The sequence below is a fragment of the Hyaena hyaena genome, unplaced genomic scaffold (assembly GCF_003009895.1).
Source record: "Hyaena hyaena isolate Hyena2069 unplaced genomic scaffold, ASM300989v1 scaffold_1520, whole genome shotgun sequence".
In the NCBI taxonomy this organism is placed as follows: domain Eukaryota; kingdom Metazoa; phylum Chordata; class Mammalia; order Carnivora; family Hyaenidae; genus Hyaena; species Hyaena hyaena.
The window spans coordinates 113,964-134,131 of NW_024082147.1; the positions used below are offsets into that span (position 1 = coordinate 113,964).

At 39.5% G+C, this 20,168-nt stretch overlaps 1 protein-coding gene across 1 annotated transcript; it reads right to left on the reverse strand.

The window, feature by feature from the left end:
• Positions 1-9,453: 9,453 nt before the first annotated feature.
• FAM240B (family with sequence similarity 240 member B) lies at positions 9,454-18,467 on the reverse strand. The gene is made up of 2 exons (XM_039223974.1): positions 18,319-18,467; positions 9,454-9,636 (listed from the first exon to the last, which is right to left on the reverse strand). The coding sequence occupies exons 1-2, from the start codon at positions 18,459-18,461 to the stop codon at positions 9,543-9,545; spliced, it is 237 nt and encodes a 78-aa protein (XP_039079905.1). The 5' UTR covers positions 18,462-18,467; the 3' UTR covers positions 9,454-9,542.
• Positions 18,468-20,168: the final 1,701 nt, after the last annotated feature.

A 20,168-nucleotide genomic window follows, 5' to 3' on the forward strand; every position in this document is an offset into this window, starting at 1 on the left:
CAGGCTCCAGGCTCTGAGCTGGCAGTCAGCACAGAGCCCGACGCGGGGCTCGAACCCACGAACCGCGAGATCATGACCTAAGCGAAAGTCGGACGCTCAACCGACTAAGCCACCCAGGCGCCCCAGCAGACTCTTGATCTAACTGCTTAAACCATACCCTTCCACTGTCACCTCTTGTTAACAGGCCTCCTGCCACAGCACCAAGCAGTAAGCATGAATGGCTCCCTGCCCTGTTGGGGCTGCATTTGGGGGTATAAACACAAGTACAAAGATAATGGAGGGAACTATGCTTTTGATCAAGAAGAAACGTGATCAAGAAGATAAGGCAGTAATGGAAAAGTACATGGTGGACTTTAATGCTAAAATGTTAATAGCTAACATTTATTGCAGACTTTTGATGTTTCAGTGCTGTTCAAACACTTTGCTGATGAAATCTTCACAAAAAGAAGGTAATCCCTAAGAAGGTACTTTAGAGACGAGGAAACTGAGGCTCAGAGGGGTAAGAGACTTGTCTAAAGCCTTCAAGTACAGCCCAGGACTCTTACCTGGCAGCTTTAGGGCTAGCTGACCTCTGCAAGCCCAGACCACGTGGGACCACTGGAGAGTCCTGATGCATATTAGCATGGTAATAAGTCTGGGAAGTTCAGCAGTAAACACTTAAAATCAAAGTTGTTTATAGTTCTTCAGCCCAGAATTTCTCATATTTAACTGACAATAAACCCCCTGTCTCTGCCTTTTAAAATGAGATTATTATAGAGGCAAGATGGCAGAGAAATAGGGGGCTCCGTACATTTCACTAATCCCCATCCCTCAAGCGAGAAGGCCTGAAGCCATAGGAACACTTACAGAACCGCAGGAGTTTGAGAAGAAAAGGAGACAGAGTCCACTTAGAAAACAACCTTATAGGTGCATGAGTGCGAACTGGGGAAGATAAAAACGGGCAGAACCCGGAGACACGGAGGGAGGGGAAGGAGCCCCCTTTGTAGGGAGTTGTGGTGAGTCAAGGGGAAAAGAAAGAGCAGCTGAAACTGCTCAAAGAACTGTTTCTATCCTTGGAGAAGAGAAAAACCTCAGCTCGGGACAGAGAGCGATCCGGTTTACAGCTGTGGAGCTGACTTTAAGCTGGACTCCCCAGTCCCAGGCGGCGCCAGGAGAAACTGCTCCTCTGCTTGCCAGCTTGATCCAGAGGGGAAGCAGTGTGGCCTGAAACCCTTCCCCCACTCTTCTAGCTCAGCTCGATCCCCAGTGGGAAGCGGCTGGCTTGAAACTGCTTGGAAGGCCTTGGAATGCAGGTTTATGTTTCGGGCGGTATCCATAAAGCTTGTGGACTAAGATCTGGAAACGAGGCATGGCTTGAGACATATAAATGGCCCACCTTGGCTACACTCGTGACACAGGAAGATCGGACCCGAAAGAGTGATTTGCAACACTTGGTATGAAAAGGGACAGGGGCACAGCCATTTTTCTCCCCACAACCACCAAGGTGGGACCTCAGGGCACGGCCGATGGACCACAGTGGATTCTAAGACCTGCCTACACCAAACCATGCCCATTCCCGGATAAAGAGCTGCTTTTTTTATACCAGAGCCCAGAGCAAGAAAAACATAGATGCACTGCCATGATTAAACCTAGATCAATTCTTTCTATTCAGATATATTTTCCCTTGTCTCATTCGTATCCCTCCCCTCTGCTGGACTGGGCACTCTGGTCATTGGTTTGCTTAAACAGTCCCATTTAATACATTCTCTAGATGTATATTCTACACCTCTACCACTACCTTTCTATCTCTCTTTCTCTGGAGTAATCAGACTATATAGTATCTCTGAGAAACATTATCTCGTTTCTTTCTCCTCACCTCTTACCATATTATCATCTTTCTCTCTCTGAATTAAGCCTCTTAGTCTCTCTGCCTGGTCATTGTCCAATTTCGCTTTCTCCCCACCCTGTTATTTCTCTTTGCATATTCTCTTTCATCAGCACTGCATACACCCTGCTCTTTACTTGTAGCTGGGAATTCTGGTTTTATGCTTTTAGACTGTCCTTTGTCTTTTGGGTTTTTTCTTTTTTCTTCTCTTTTCTTCTATTTTATTTTTTATTTTTAAATTTTTATTATTTGTTTTTCCTCCTTCATGTTTTTTCTCTTTTTTTTCTTCCTATTTTTTCTTTTTCTTTTTCCCTTTTGGTTTGCTTGTGTATTGGATTTGTCTGTGTGTTTGTGTGCCTTTGTTCCATGTGTGTTTGTCTGTCTCTTCTCTTTTCCAGGGCTACCTCAAGAAACAAGCCAAAGTACACATGGTGGAGAGTCCCAAATACCACTATGAATAGGGAAATAATATAACCAAAGTCTCAACAAGGGAGACCAAGAGACACCATTCAAGGAACATTTCCTGAATGGACAGACCCAGGACAGTCAAGAGCCTGAAATGTTGCATATTATAGTGAAAAAGTAGAAAGTCTATCAAAAGAGAATTGTTTAAATGAATTATTTTCATCTGTTGGGGAGAAAGCATTTCTTTATATACTTGAAGATCCTTCTAGCTTGACCAAGAATCATTTTGATATGAGACAGATTAACAGGAAAAAAATTATACACTATTAAGTGTACATATGGGGAATCCACACAGACATGGGAATTCCATAGACAGTCAGGCAACATGTTTATACGAGCAAAGGGGAGGGGCAGGATCTATGGATACAAAGAGGAGGAAGACCATTAGTAGGAAGATGAAAGGAGATGTCTGGAAAACAAAGGTTGTCCTTGTATAGTTAAGTTCTTAGGTAAAGAGGAATCTCTGTTAATAGCTCTCATCCTGACATAGGCAGGCAGTTGAGGGGGGAGGTAAAGAGGTTTTCCTGAATCTGCTGGGTTTTTATTGCTTTTAAGTCAAAATGATGTTCATGCTGAAGTGGCCCGTCTTGGGATGGCCTGCTCTTGTGCCCTACACATCCAAATATTATGCAACTAACAAAAAGAGGATAACAAAAAGAGATCTGTAATTATCTATTTTTTGGATGTCCAGAACATATTGTTGAATAGGAAAATAGCTTACAAAAATTATTTGTGACAAGAGTCCTCTTTTGAAAAACTATCTTTTTTAGTTTATATGAATAGAGAGATGTTTGATAGTGTGATAGGGAAAGATAGGATTCAGTAGGCAGAAAGGGAGAGGCTATGGCTTGATGGTCTTTGGGTGAGAAAGAACACAAATTTTAAAACATTTCTTTTGAGAACGTTCGATCTCAAGCAAACTCCCTCAGGTATAAAGTTCCTCTTAAGAATGTAACAGACACCAAAAAAAAGAAAAAAAAAAAAGAATGTAACAGACACCATCTACTCCCCCTCAGGAATTTGACAAACAAAAGACCTGACTAAAATAAGTAGACTATAAAAACGTAGAACCCACAAGGAACAAGGAACGTTATGGCCATAGACCACCTTTCATATACTAGAAATGAGTCAATCAAAAAGGAATGACTAGGCATTTAGAGTTACCTAGCCAATAAGGGTAGACCCTGAGAAGGAACAAGGAGAAGGGGATGGGGGATGACTAAAAGCCCTATAAAAGAAAGACCCTTGCCTGTAGTCCTTGGTATTCACTTTCGAATGCCCCCTCTCTATAAAGAGATCTTTCGTACTATTCTTCCTTTCTAAGCTTATACTCTAATAAACTTTTGCCTGCTGCTCATTTTATTCTGTGCCCACTTCTTCATTCTTTGAAGCAGTGAGACAATCCCAGGTGTTAAGGTAAAAAATCCTGCAACAATAGTTTTCAAAATATTAGCAGTGTTTAATGTTGGGTGGGGGACTTTGGGTAATTTTTATAAGCTTTGGCTTTCCTAAATTTTTACCATAAACATATATATTTTTGTAATTGGATAAAAATTGCAATTATGTATTCTTCAAAGAAAATTCATTATTTCCTAAGCTATTATAAGATGCCTGTTGTGAGAGAATCCTATTGCTTTCCTTTGGAATCTGTATGTTCTCAAGGAGCATATTGGCAAAGCAGAGTCCAAGGGGATTGGCTGGGGCTCATCTTTCTTCTTCGTCCTTGGTTGTCAGGAGAGACCTGGTTCCGTGCACTTTAGCAGTGCTCATGGTGCTGCAGAGGGGCCCACCTGAAAGTAATCCTACAATTTAGCCAGAAGTCTTTTGGTGTTGCCTATGTCATTTGATGAGTAGGACAGTAATCTTTCTAACCAGTGTCTCTCTTCTTCTCCCTCCTGCACCCCATTTAAGATATCTTCCATTCAAAGCCTCCAAGCGCCATTGTGTCTCCTGTCTGGGCACTCCCATTTCAGCTTGTATGTACCATAAACAGCACAAGGACTTGGGTTCTGGGCTGGAAGTCAAGGGCTCTTCACAATTTTAACTTTGAATTGTTTATGAAAAAAGACACTATGTGTTCTGATTTTTTCCTTCACTAATACTGACTCATTTGTCCAACAGACAAAAAGATCTTTTATTACTACTCCTTGGCAAACATAAAGCTGTGGCTTAAATTCAGTAAAGCCTTTTTGAGCAACTGAGCTCTAAATTGGTGCAATTCAAGATTTTGCTATTTTTCAGTCTATCTCATGCAAGGTTACTAAAGAAAAAATGCTAATTAATTTTAAAATAAAAAGCTAGAACTTTAAAGGTATTTACCTTGAGACAGGGCATAAGGCAAATTTTCTGTTTTTCCCAATATTTCGTCACTTCGACCACACTATTCTTTGTACTTCCACTCACCTTGAACAGAATGGAGGATCACATAGGGGTATATTTTCCAAATCAGGCTGTTTGGATAATCATAGTTTTAACAAAGACAATCCCTAACATCTGTAGAGTGCATTCTCCACAGAGCTGCCAGGGTTGTTTTACTCAGTTACTAAGACATGTTCTTAGCAAGTTACTGCCTTGCTTAAAAACGTTTGATGAGTCTCCATTGCCTTTGTGCTAAAGTTCAAACTCCTTAGTTAGCATTTCAAGAGCCTCCCACTTAACCTCAACCTACCTCTCTTTTCTCTCCCTTCACTTTCCAGCTGACAGCACAGTCCATTCTCTCTTTCTCACCCCCTCTGTGAGACCTCCACACCTCCCTGAGGCCAGATCATTCATAGCACCTCACAGGCCTTATGGCCTCACCACCCTGACTCAGTTTCCCCCCTCTTTATTGAAGTATAATTGACAAATAAAACTTGTATATATTTAAGGAACACAACATGAGTTTTGATACATTAATACTCTGTGAAATATTTACCACAGTCAAGCTAATTAACATCTCCATCACCTCACATAAACCTTGTGTGTGTGTGTGTGTGTGTGTGTGTGTGTGTGTGTGTGTGTGTGAATGAACACTTAAAGTTCTATTCCCTCAGCAGATTTCAAGTATACAATCCAGGGTTATTAACTAGAATGGTTGCCAGGGGCTGAGGGGTGGGAGAAATGGAGATGTTGGCCAAAGGGCACAAACTTTCAGTTGTGCAGGATGACTAAGTTCTGGCAATTTAATGTACAGCTTGGTGAGTGGCTCGGATAACTGTCTTTTCAACTAGATCCTGTGCCCTTTGGGAAAGCTGTTCCCAAGTCTGGCTAATTATTGGGATCTCCTGGAAAGTTTGATAAAGATACAAAATTTCCAGAGTCCCACACCAGACCAACAGAATTAGAATCTCTGGGAGTGGAGGGGTGCCTGGGTGGCTAAATCGGTTGGGCGTCCGACTTCAGCTTAAGTTATGATCTCACCGTTCTGGAGTTCCAGTTCCGCATTGGACTCTGTGCTGATAGCTCAGAGCCTGGAACCTGACAGCTCAGAGGCTGGAGCCTGTTTTGGATTCTGTGTCTCCCTCTCTGTCTCTGCCCCTCCCCCACTCATGCTCTGTCTCTCTCTCAAAAATAAACGTTTAAAAAATGTTTTTAAAAGAACACCTGGGAATGGAACCCAGAGATCTATAAATTCAAAACAGTGATTCTGACCAGCCTGCAGGCTTGTTTACTACTGCCCACCAAGTCATTCATTTTATGTGAGTCCAGCCCAGTAAGAGCCAGGAAGAGATAGGTCCAGGCAGAGAGGCGAGGTACATGAAGTCTTGCCTTGTACCAGGTCCTGCTCTACAGGCTTTTATTGCTCATTTAATCCCAACCACCTTGAGAAATGAGGGATAGTATTCCCATTACTATAGAGGAGGAAAACATAGTTCACGGATTTCGCCCTTATTCTGAGGAGACAGTTCCCCAGTGGTAATAGATCCAGCTCTGTTGTCTTTTTAGGCTCATATTCTTTTTACTTAACCCATGTTAATTAAATGTTAGTTAAAACAAACAAACATTTATATTTTAGAATCTCCATGCCTTGCTCCCCTACATTCAATCAACTGGCATGACCTATCCACTCTATCTGCTCAACCCTGTTCTTGGACATGTAGACACTGGAAACAACCTTTTAATTCACCTCCTGCCACCTCTCCTCTAATCTATTTTCCCAATTGCAGTCAAATGATCATTTAAACTTGCATATCTACCAAAGCCACTGCTTAGAGTATGTTTCACCAAATATAAGCTTTTCATTATTTCAGAGACAAATATGTGTAATTTTTCCTTATAGCTTCGAGGTTTTCAGACTTGATAACGGTTGTTTAAGCAAGCCTTCCCTGCCTTCTAGACTGCTAATGCAAATGATAATCCATGGGTCAGATTTTATAATGTCTAAGTAGTTTATATACATTGACTTAGAAAGGCAAACCCTAGAAAAATGGGCAGTCTAAGTAATTCACAGATAAGGAGATTAAACTAATAAACAAATGAAAAGAAAATTCCAATCACTAGTGGCCAAAGAAACCAATGATGTCATCCCTCAGATCAGAAAATAAAAAGAGCAGCTATGACACTTATTCTTGGCAGTGATATGAGAAGAAGGGTGAACTCTTATTGACTGCTAGTTCAGATGGGAATTTTGCCAGCCTGTCTGGAAAGGATTTTATAAGTAGGAACTGCAATACTGTTTCTTCTCATTTCCCATTCCTGGGAATGTGTCTATTTTCTAGAATAAAGGACCTTGGAATAAGAGTATTTGCTGTTTCATTGTTTGAATGATAAAAACCTGAAAATTGTGAAGGTCCATCTCTAAAAGAATTGCTGACTTTATTATGGAACATCCACATCAGGGTATAATATGATCCTATAAAAATGTGAATTAAAGCTAAGTTGACCTAGAAGCATTTATTTTATGTATTGATTTACTTTCATTTTTAAAAAATTTTGTTTTTAATGTTTTATTTATTTATTTTGAGTGAGAAAGAGAGGGAGGGACAGACACAGGGGAAGAGAGGGAATCTCAAGCAGGCTCCACACTATCAGTGCAGAACCCAATGTGGGGCCATATCCCAGGAACCATGAGATTCTGGCCTGAGCCGATATGAAGAATCAGACACTCAACAGACTGTCACACAGGTGCCCCACCTAGAAGCATTCATATGAGGAATGGTTGAGTTAGGAAAGCAAGATGCAGAAGCATCATATGATCTTATCTTGTAAAATGTTACCACACAAACACATTCACACAATGCCCTTTCGATGTAGAGTGTGTTTGAGTATGCATATGTATGTGTTTGTCTGTGTGAAGGGGTAAGTGAATGTAATTGTGAATGTGCGTGTCTGTATACAGCCATGTGAACATGGAGAAAATACAGGAGGACTCAAACCAGGTATGGTATAATCATTTATTTACTTACATGAAAGTGTATACATGTGTGTTATGTGAATTACAAAATTTGAAAAAATTAAAGATATAAATCTAATCAGTTCATTCTTCTACCTTAAAATCTGTGTCAATAGCTCAATCCAGAATTGAGTATCTTTTTTAATGTTTATTTATTTTTGATAGAGAGACAGAGTGTGAGCGGAAGAGGAGCAGAAAGAGAAGGAGACACAGAACCCAAAGCAGGCTCCAGGCTCTGCGCTGACAACAGAGCTCAAACATGGAGCTCGAACTCATGAATCGTGAGAGCATGATCTGAGCCAAAGTCAGACGCTAAACTGACTGAGCCACCCTGGTGCCCCCAGAACTGAGAATCTTTAGCCTGGGCTCTAGAGGCCCCTGCTCACCTTTCCACCCTCCTATAAAACAGTTACCTCTTCAGTCTGTGTCACAGACACACATTTACCAGTTCTTTACCTCCATGTGAATCTCTAGTCCCCTATGCTCTGTAGTTCAATGCTCTTCTTTGGCTCTTCACAAGTGCCATTCCCCTATGTCCAGGATAGTTGACCACTTTTCTTTTCTTGGATGGACTTTTACTCATTTTATAGGTCTCAGCTTAAACATCAGTTTCCCAGGGGGCTTTCCCTGAATGTTCAGGGAAATATGTATTCCCATTCCTGAACCCCCTATGTATTCCCATAGTTCTCTGTCCTTACTGAAATTGTATTTTATTATTAACCAAACTTGACTCAGATTTTTCCCACCTGTAGTTTGCTGCTTATATATTATACCCAAATTGGAGAAGAGGCTGTAGCAGGGGCCTGGATCTCATAACTGTGGGGATGTGGAATCACCTCTCCAACCCTCTTGCCACCCCATGGCTCTCTTAGCTGTGAGAAGCCCTTTTAGTTATCCAAGGGAAGGAGTTTATGCTACCATATGGCATTAATGAGGAATGAATGCCTTCCCCAGCATTGTCTCAGATTACTGAGGATCCCTCTGGCCATGTGCATTCCTTGGTGCTCAGGACTCCCCCCTCTGTCCCTCAGAGAGGAACCATGGGCAGAAGAGCCCTAGTTACTGTGACAGATAGCATCCCACACTGTGGTCATGCTCCAGAACTGAGAAGGGGCTACAGTGAAGGTGACTGTAAATTCCAGAATGTATCTGGAGGCAGCAGAGCTGACACTTGCTCTAGCACCGGAGAGCTAACCAAGACAAGTGTGAGGGAGTTAACACAGGGCACATACAAGAGAGGGCAACCATGTTTATTAAGCATTATTTTATTTTCATTGTATGTTTCTAGTTAAAGATATTTATGAGAAAAGAATTCATATAAAGATAAGGGGGAAATATTTAGTTCAGTTCATTTTCAAACTGTAGTGTTTATAAATTATTTTCGTAATAATAGCTGTATTCACAAAAAGCAGGGACAGGAAGAAAAGATTGACTCTGTTTTTTCAGAAGACCCAGGGAAACCAAATTCCCATCCAGGTCATCGCCTTTGGTAAGCTTAGATGAAACATTCAGATTTCAAAATGAAAAGAAAATATGGAAATAAATTACACTACATGGATCTTTGAAACCTGGGGAGTGCTAATTCTTAGAGCTTTTTATATTAAATAACGTGAGCTTCACTGTCCCATTGGCAGTCACCCTGTCCAGTGCAGAGAGGATTGAGTTGGATAATGACTCCCATTAGCACTGGGGGAGTTTTAACATGTAAATCCCTTACAAATGGGAAAGCAAATAGAGAGTGTCTCTGCTTAGTAAATCAACATAACTTGGGTGTTAGATTTTTCTCCTAGAAGAGTGCCCTTGGTGGCTTGTTATCTTTGAAGTAGATGAAGCAGAAGGCTCTCAGCCCACCGTGTTTGCCTGCTTTTTCTTCTCATCAGGATTGTCCAGCATCTGTAGCCTTTTCTCCAGCCTCTGCTTCCATTCTTCTCTGAGCCTGAGGAGAGAAAAAATACAAATGCTTGGTAGTTTTATCTCTATATCTGATGGCCCAATTGAGGTCTTTCATTTTTCCTTATAAAAAATACTTTTGAGAAACAGATGGCTTTTACAAATTAATGAAGAAAAAATAGATAAATGAACAAAGTGTATGAATATGTAGTTTTATAAATTTATTCCTTCCTAAATTGATTCAATATAATGTCAAACAAAATCTCAGCAGGACCTTTTGGTAGATATTGACAAACTGATTCCAAACTTTGTATGGCAAGGCAAAAGAAGTAGGTTAGCCAAAACAATTTTGAAGAAGAAAGTTGGATGACTCATATTACTTGATTCTGTGACTTAATATAAAGCTATCCTAATCAAGACAGTATGGTACTGATAAAGGAACAGACAAATAAATCAATGGAACAGAATAGAGTCCAGAAATAAATACAACCAATTGATTCTTTAAAAAAATTTTTTTTAATGTTTTATTTATTTCTGAGAGAGACAGAGAGAGAGCATGAGCAGGGGAGGGTCAGAGAGAGAGAGAGACACAGAATCTGAAGCAGGCTCCAGGCTCTGAGCTGTCAGCACAGAGCTTGATGCTGGGCTCGAACCCACAAACTGTGAGATCATGACCTGAGCTGATGTTGGACCCTTAATCAACTGAGCCACCCAGGCGCCCCAAAAACCAATTGATTCTTGACAAGAGGTAAAAGCTACTCAATGGAGAAAGGATTTTTTTTAAACAAATTGTGCTGGAGCATCATACATTCATATTTAAAAAATGGACTTTAATCTATACTCCACATCTTATACAAAATTAACTCAAAATGGATCACAGACCTAAATATAAAATGTAAGACTATGTGGTAGAGTCCCCTTCCTAAGAAATGTGGTAAGAAAAGACCTCTAGATAAGGGAAGGCAACCTGGCTATATGCATATGTGATATCCCTCATGACCCTGTTACATGAAACCACCCAATCAGACTATATCTATACATTACCCATATATGGGAGATAAAGAAGTACAAAATGCGTAGACTACACCACATGGTGTTCAGGGATCGGTGTTTCAAGTAGGAACCCAACTGAGACCTTGTCATCATGAATAAAGTTGCTTCCTGGAAAGAAAGGCCAGGTAGAAAGGCCTTGGTGTCACTACTTTCTGTGTAAGAGTCCTGCTACAGCTAAGGCTTCTAGAAGATAACCTCACAAAATAATATATTCATTATTTCCCTTGGATTGGGTGAGAAATTTCTTAGATACAACACATAGGAAAATGAAAATTTGGAGGTATCAGAATTAAAAATTTGCTCTGTGAATGACACCATAAAGAGAATAGGAGGCAAACCATAAATGGAGAAAATATTTGCAAATCACATTTCTGTTAAGGGACTTGTTTCTAGAATAAATAAAGTTCAAATTGAATGATAAGAAAAGAATGTAATGGGCAAAAAATTTGAACAGACATTTTACCAAAGTTGTATGGATGGCAAATAAGCACATAAAAGTAATGCTTAGCATAATTAGGAAAATGCAAATTAAAACACAATGAATTATCATTAACCTCATAGAATGACCAAAAGAGGAAAACAAAAGAACAACGTACCCCCTCAAACCCCTCCATCAAAAAAACTCCAACAAAATTAAAAAAATAAACCCTCACAGCAAAATGCAAATGAAGTATTAGGATGCTTAGTAACTGAAAGTCTCTTACATTGCTGTGGAAGTGCAAAATAGAACAGTCTTTTGGGAAAGTAGTTTGGCATTTACCATATGACCCAGCAATCTCAATTTTCGGTACTGACTCAAGAGAAATGGAAACTTGTGTTCCACAGAAATCTGTATGTAAATGTTTACAGCGGTTGTATTCATAACCACCAAAGCCCAGAAATAACCTAAATGCCCTTCAAATGGGGAGTGGATCACCAAGCTGTGATATAGCTATACAACAGAATAATACTCAGCAATGATAAGGAATAGTCAACTGAAGCACACAACAAGAATTAATCCCAAATACATTTTACTGAGTGAAAAGAGCCAGACTCAAAAGAACACAGAGTATATATTTCACTTATGACACTTTGGATAAAGCAAAATTGTAAGGATGGAGAACACATCAGGGGCTGGAAATGGGCAGAGGAATTGACCATAAAGGAAAAGCATGAGGGGGTTTTTCAGAGTGACAGAACTATGTCATGTCTTCATTGTGGTAATCATATGACTCTTAGCACCTGTCAAAACTCATAAAACTGTACATACATGAAAAGAAGTGCATGGTGCTTGTAAACCAATTAAGAAAAAATCTATAGTAAGATGGGAAGAGGATATAAATAAGCTATACCAGAAGAAGAAATCCAGCTGTTTCCTATACATATAAAAAGATCTCAACCAACCTTATAATTAATTAAATTCATTTTAAAAGAGTTAGATGCTATTTTCACCCATCAGCTTAACAGTGATTAAGAGTTTGACAACACACAGTGTGAGCAACTGTCCCAGCCACACTCCCATACTCAGGGTGGGAGTTTAAATGAATACAACTTCTTTGCAAGACAAGAAGTCAAGAGCTATCAAAATTAGAAAACAAAACTAAACAAAACAAACAACTCTTATCTTTTGACTTAACATTTTAATTTTTAGGAACATATCCCATAATTCTTATCCATATATGCAAAAATGTATGTGCAAGTATTCTTATTATCATATTGTTTGTGAAGCCAGAAAATGAAAAACAACCTAAGTGTTCTTTGATGTGATTGGTTAAATTGTTAACATCATTATAATGAAAAACATTAAAGAAGAACTGAATGTGCTGATATTGAAAAACTTCTAAGTAAGTTAAAAAAGTAAGGTGCAGAAGTATAGTCTCATCTTGCATAAAAATATAGCACACATATTTATTTGCTTGTTCATATTGAAGTTTTTGGGAAAGATATATAAGAAATTGTTGATGTCAGTTTTCCCTGGAAAACAAGTATAGGAGCCCAAGTTAGAAGGAAACTCCCTTCTAATTATATATCCTTTTGTGATACTTGAATTTTAAAAAAATGTGCTTGTGTTAGTTTCATAGGAATAAAAATAATCAAAATGAAAAGATTGGGTAAATACTTTCATTAGTTTGCTAGAGTTGCCATCACAAAATACCACTGACTGGGGGCTTCAACAACAGAAACGTATTTGGTCCCAATTCTGGAGGCTGGAAGTCCAAGATCAAGGTGTCAGTAGATTTGGTTTCTCCCAAAGCCTCTTTCCTTTGCTTGCAGATGGCTTTCTTGCTACACTCTCATGTGACCTTTTCTCTGGGTGTGTGTGCATCCCTGGTATCCCTTTGCACATCTAATCTCCTCTTTGTAAATAAAGCACATCTGTCAGATTGGATTAGGGCCTACACTAAAGGTCTAAAGGTCTCATTTTAACCAAGTCACCTCTTTAAAAGGCCCTATCTCAAAATACAGTCACACTTTGAATGTGTGAGGGTACACAATTCATTTCATAACAATGCTAAAGCAAAGTAGTGCATGCTTACTGCAGGAAGATCAGACTATACAATAAAGAATTTAACAAATTGGATTCCATCTTAATTTTTTCACTCTTATAAATAACCCTAAAATGAGTTATGATAATACTTATTACTCTTTTCATATACCCATCTGTTTTCCTCAGAAAGATACCTGTAGGCAAGTAATTTAGAGTATATAAATATTTTGAAGCTTCCAGGCACCTATTACTAAGTTGGCTTCCATAAAGTTCTCACTTAAAACTCTGCTCAATTATGGGCCCAGGAAAGAATGGAAAGAATCTAGCACGTCAGCCTGTTGTTAGGTATAGTTGTTGCTCAGCCACATTAGCAACCAAGGATTGAAAGTTGAAATATTGAGAGAAGAATGAGGGATATGGAGAATAATGTTAAGACCTACCCCCATTCTATCTCAAACTAAATTAAAGAGATGGCCATAAAAATACAGTTTGCTTCTTTGAAAAATGAAATAAAACATGGAATGGCTGCTCTCTCAGCAGGCAACTGCCTCAGAGGTCCTTGCATGCTATACTTAAGAAGTGATGATTTACTGGGGCACCTGGGCAGCTCAGCTAGTTAAGAGTTGGTGACTCTTGATTTCAGCTCAGGTCATAATTTCCCAGTTCATGGGTCCATGGTTCTGTGCTGACCGCAAGGAGCCTGGTTGAAATCCTTTCTCTCCCTCTCACTCTGCCCCTACCCTGCTTGTGCTCTTTCTCTCAAAATAAATAAACTTAAAAAAAAAAAAAAGAAGTGATGATTTATTGAGCTTCTATGACCTGTTGATATCACCTATTAGTCATTTTCATAAGTTATATTTTTCATTTTGCTTATTCAGTATGCATCTTAGTTTGTAACCAACCTCTCCTGGAGAAGTTTGAAAAAAACTTCTCACAAGCTGCCCTTGTTATAAGCATCTCTGAAAGTTTCTGTAATTAAATCTTTCTCCAAATGTACATGACTCCTGTCACTGAGATCTTTTAAAGTTCACTAATAAGTATTGCAGTCTGTGTATTTCATGGGGCTCAATGGACTTTTTAATATAATGTGGATACATTCATTAATTAAAGGGGCTTTAACTTTTCCTGGGTATGATGGTTGTAAAAATGTACTGCTCAGAGATGCTGATGTGAGGAGCATCAACCTCCTTCCCTTTCTCCTTCCTGGAGGTTTGACCTGTATCATCTCCTGATGACTCTCCTTAACTTCTGTTACAGGCTTTTAGACTTAGGTGTCCATGTAATTTATCATCTAAACTGAGGTACTCTTTTTTAAAGTTTTTTAAACATTTTTATTTATTTACTTTTTAGAGAGAGAGAGAGAGACAGACAGACAGAGAGTGCATGAGAAGGGGAGAGGCAAAGAGAGAGAGAGACAGAGAATCTGAAGCAAGCTCCTTGCTGTCAGCAAGCCTGATGTAGGGCTTAAACCCTAAGATCATGACCTGAGCCGAAGTCAGATGCTCAACCAACGGAGCCACCCAGGCACGCCTTTTTTAAAGTTTATTTATTTGAGAGAGAGAGAGTGATGAAGGGGCAGATAGAGAGGGAGAGAGAGAAAATCCCAAGCAGGCTCCACGCTCTCAGTACAGAGCCCAAGAGGGGCTCGAACTCACGGACTGTGAGATGGTGATCTGAGCTGAAATCAAGAGTCAGATGCTTAACTGACTGAGCCACATCAGTTTAGGAGCCACATGCCCCTAAACGGAGATACTTTTAAAATAAAAGGGATAATTACAATCCATAACTGTAACAAAATGATAGGCGTACACCTGGCCTGCCCCAACAAACCAGGAGGTTTGGTCCTAGTATCTACACTGCATTTGATTTTCCTCGGATTGTCTCCAACCATTATTTGCAAACAGTTTTCAACTTCTTTGGACCATTCCTATTCCTGTTTTGTTACTTCTCTCTGGCCATAGTCAGAGAGAGTAAGGGGCTTTCCGGTTCTGGGGCTCTTCGCCTCACCTCATGATCTCACCTCCAAGGCCTCTGCCAAACACACCCATTACCAAGATAAATTGATTCTCTGAAGCTCTGGCTGAATTCCTCTGTCAGTGAACCTGCAGGCGAGTGTGCTGACAATCATGTCCATGGTAAAACACCTGTTTCCACTCTACCCTGCTTTGCCACAAGTCTTGCTAGTCAGACCTGTGAGAAGAGCATAAAGCAATACTGATTTTGTTCTATCAGCAAAAGTATGGGTGGGAAATAGGTTTTTGTCTTTTAGTGTTCACTCAGAATATTTCTGTATTGCTCAGAGGCTTGAATTTGCCTTTTAAAAGTGGAGAATAGGGGCGCCTGGGTGGCTCAGTCGGTTGAACCTCCGACTTCGGCTCAGGCCATGATCTCACGGTTTGTGGGTTCGAGCCCCACGTCGGGCTCTGTGCTGACAGCTAGTTCAGAGCCTGGAGCCTGTCTTCGGATTCTGTCTCCCTCTCTCTCTGACCCTCCCCTGCTCACGCTGCCACTCTCTCTCTCTCAAAAATAAATAAAACATTTAAAAAATAAATAAATAAATAAATAAATGAAAGTGGAGAACAGAATAAAAAAAAGAGTGTGAGTATTATGTATGTATGTCCAGAGTGTGTACTTATGTATAGAGGAGTATAGGGGACTATAGGCCACAAGGATAGAATAAGGACTTACGGGTTTGTGACATTTACTGGTCTGCAAGTGTATGTTGTAAGGTACACTCTTACTCTGTTTCAAACTATTTGCTCAGATCAGCAGGACTTAAACTAATATTCCAACATTCTGGTTTTTTTAATGAAAATAAATCTGGGATATTTAACAAAAGTAATAACAAAACCACTAGATTTTCATTTGTTGTTTATCAAGTAAAGAAAGACTTTGGGTTTTTTTATTCACAGCTGACAAGGGAAATTGCTCTGGTAAGTGAGACTCCAGAACAGAGGAGCAGACCACAGGAAGCTGCCTCTACTTCCTCACTCCTCAAGATTTTCAATGCAGAGGCCCTGCCCACATCTTTAAATATTTATTTGTGGGACACAATGGTGAAATGTTTCAGGATAAGCACATTTTGAAGATTTATTCTCTTGGTTATAGAAGGGAGAGAAACCTGCACCCACTTGGAAGAGGGTCATTTCTGCGGCATGTGGGAATCTGGAGAATAATTTGTTTAAACATGTATTTTAACATTTAAAACAAAAATCGTTTAATTATTTCTAAATGCATTTGTTCTTTGGACCATTAGCAATTAGTTGCCTTTTTTTATAACCTCATTTTGCCTAATTACAAAATGGCACAGTATCACTGTAGAAACTTCAGAGAAACTAGGAGAGGTTATACACATAAAGTCTGCCATTCTACCAATCAAAACTAACCACTGTTAGTTTTTCTTGTATATACAGGTAGATTGTGTATATATTTTGACAAAAATAAAATGATGTCACAAATTATGCTTTTAATCTCATATCTTGAGGGTTCTGGAGGGGAAGATATGGTATAGGGGTCATGATGGGATCTGGCTCCCAGTGGGCTTATGGGCCAGGACTTGGGGGCAGAAGATGGCAGGAAACACACAACTGATTTTACTCACTCCCCTGGAATCTCCAGGACTGGATGCTCCAATGTGTGACTCTTCTAGCATGCAGAATGGCCCAATTTTGTTTGCTCAATAAATAGGAATATAGCTAGAATGATGGCAGAGCTCTTCTTTGGCTAGGAGAGAAGTTATTTCCCCTCAGCGGTTAATCAGGGTTTTTAGAAGTTAATGTTGGTTCAACACATGTGAACTACATATGTTTTCAGCTCAGCATGATCAGAAACATGGAGACACAGCTCCTCACTGGACAGCAGAATACTTAGCTGCCACTCCACTTGTGAGTGGGTATCTTAGCAAAACTTGGCTGAGCTGTTCCTATTTTAGGGAAAGAGAACCCAGATAGTCTCTGAAAAGTTGAGTTGATCTGTCTGCTCCAAGGCTCTGCACATGTGAGGGCAGGTGCTGGTTCTTTTATCCAAAGTGATGTTCACACATGTGACACATGTTTTTCTCACATAAGTATATGTTCCCCTCTCAGCAGATTCCTTTGACTAAAACAACAAGTTTAGCCAAACAGGGGGATACCATTTTTTCTTCCCCCAAGAATATTAATATATATCTTCCCAAATGTGAGATTTCTCATACTTACATATATCTGTTGACCTAACCTTAAATTTAGGGTTCCTCATGTGCTGGGGATTGCAACAGAGACAAGAAAAGATTTTTTCGGTTTATCAAGATATAAATAATAGAACTTCATTTTGGGTTATATATAAAAACAGCTCATCCTTATTTATAAGTCACTGGTTCTCAATCACAGGTGGCTTTGCCCTCAAGGGAATACTTGGTAATATCAGGAGATATTTTTTGTTGTTACAAGGGGAATGGGAGTCCTACTGAAGTGTAGTGTTTTGAGAGATGTTGCTAAACATCTTACAAAGCACAGGACAGTCCCCTGCCCCCAAAGAATTATCTGGCCCTAAATGGCAATAACGGTAGGTTCAGAAACCCTGGTATAGGTGGTGACAAGACTGAGTAGATGAATTAATCATGTCTTGAATTTTCTATATTTTATAATATTTTGACATCATAAGAAAATTGCTGGCCATGGAAAGGCCCAGAGCTAGCCTTTTCTTAGAGGTATCAAAAGGTCTGCTGTGAGCATGTCAACAAATTCTGAGTCTTTGGCCCACTTCTAACTCCCGCACATGAAGCCATATTTTCCCTGCCTTAAGTCACCCCAGGGCTAGGTGCCAGACAACTAGAGACCCCATCTATAGCTAGAGCCCTCTGGAATTATTCACATTAGACAGCCCTAAACTGTTTACTCTGCTCTGCCTTGCCTTTAGCTCAGAAACTCTAATAAAAGCTTAGATGGTCCCCATGCTTCTGTCTTTTGCTTCCCCAGGCAAGACCTGATGCTTCTAGTGTGGCCCTGCAGGGTATGTGGTGACCCTTCCTCTGAGGCCTGTGAATATAATAAACTTCGTCCAAGTCTTGTTTTCCTCTCTTCTCATGGCTGCACTGGCTTTACCATACCGTATCAAGCATTTGCATTCTTAGAACAGTGATAATAAATAGAACTCAGTCTCCCATATTCACATCTGGTATATTTCTACAGAAATCTAGTTTAAAAAATAGTAGAGAAATAATCCACATACTTTGTCAGGGCGCTCCTTCCCTGACGACCTTCCTCCAGTTCCCTGTAACAAGTCTGTTTGCTGATTTCTTTTTCCCAGAAGGTTTTGAGCTCGTGACAAGTTTCACAGCAGAAGACTTCCCGACGGATATATTGATTGTTCATCCCCTGAAAAACAAATGAAAAAGAAATCCCAGAGCCACTCTAAATTTGGAGTGATGATTTGAATCCAGACCCTTCCATTTATACTTTTTGCGACTAGACAAATTACAGTCACCATGATTTGTTTTCTCAACTATAAATGGAAATAATAAGGTTCTGTCAGAAAATGTAATAAAAACTTTTTGAAATGAGCAGAAAAGGGGCCTGCTGTTTCATTATCTTTGACCTATTTTACAAATCGAAATTATGGAAAAAATATAGTAATGCAAATGCTTCTTGAACATAAAGAGTCAAATAAGTTTTGTCTAGGGGAATGCAGTTGATAGCCATGTGGATACCAAGCAATTTCAATCTACTTCTAATTCATTTCAGTATTCTTGATAGCCTATATCTGTTTGTTTTTTAAAATTCTTTTTGAATTAGTTGTGATACCTTGCCAGTTTTCTCACTAATTAATAAATTGAATGAAATGTTTCACTAATTTATATTATTTATTTTTTATTTATTGTTCATTTTATTTTTATAATAGTTGTGAATTTTACTTAAAAAATGGAGTCTTAACAGTTACTTCACAGTTATGTGATATACATATACATGATATGTATATCAAATGAGATGGTACATGCAGAAGTTCTAAACAATGTATGGCAAATAGGCAATCAACAAATGTTATGCTCTTTCCATCTTTCCTCACAGAATAACAATAACCTCTACCATTTGTTGAGCACATAATGTGTGATAGGCCTTCTATACACAAACATTTGATTTTCTGTACAACTCTCAGAGCTGGGTGATTCCACACTCATTGTTCAGGTGAGGAAACTGAGAAAGAATTTGCCAATATCCTCATAAGTGAACATGGTAGGGTGGGACTTTGAACCTAGGTCTGACCATCTTCAAAGTGGGCTCTCTTGTCTCTGAGACTCTCATCACAAGAAATGGTCACCATATAGTTTGTGTGGCATGTATATGTGTCCCGTGAAAGTGCACATGTTTAATACTCAAAAATGCTTACTTTTTATGTGAACATTGCCCATTTTCCAGATCCTAGTGGCTTTGGCAGGCAGGTAGATGCAAAGGACTGCAGAAAATCTCTGTCTCTACCTGCTGGTGAACACTGGCTCAGACAAGAGTTCTGGCTCTGGCTGGAGATTAGGAAGGACCTGGACCTTACCGTTTTGCTGTTGTTTTGATATCCTGGAACATATAATAGGTGCTCAGTTATTCTTCATTAAATTAAATTAAATGGCCCTTGTCAAACTAATTTTTTTCCTAAAAAAAAGCCTGCCTGCAATTGCCAATGGCCTCAGATGCTGAGGGAAGGTCTGGAAGGTGATTTTTGTACTTTCTTGGTAGGGGATGTGCTCAAATCCTTTTGCCTTCTGTAGTTTCAGGAGGCTAGTGTTGTGCCCAAGAGAGTCTCTCCAGGCTCTCTCTGAGCCCCACTTGAGTTCTGAAGTTCCAGCCCAGAGGTAGCATAGACTCCATCTTCTAAGAGCGTATTTCCCACTTATTTTTTCCCCCAGGCTAATGAAATCAGTGAACAGAATTCTAGTAAATTCTTAGCCACTAGACACTGAAAGAGTTGTTAAAATATATATCAGAATTCATAGAACTAGAGTATGGTGTGTGCTCCTCTAGAAGTTAGTTTCCTATAGATTTAGTTCAAGCTGCAGAGGTGTCTTAAATTTTCTTATTTTCCTCATGTGA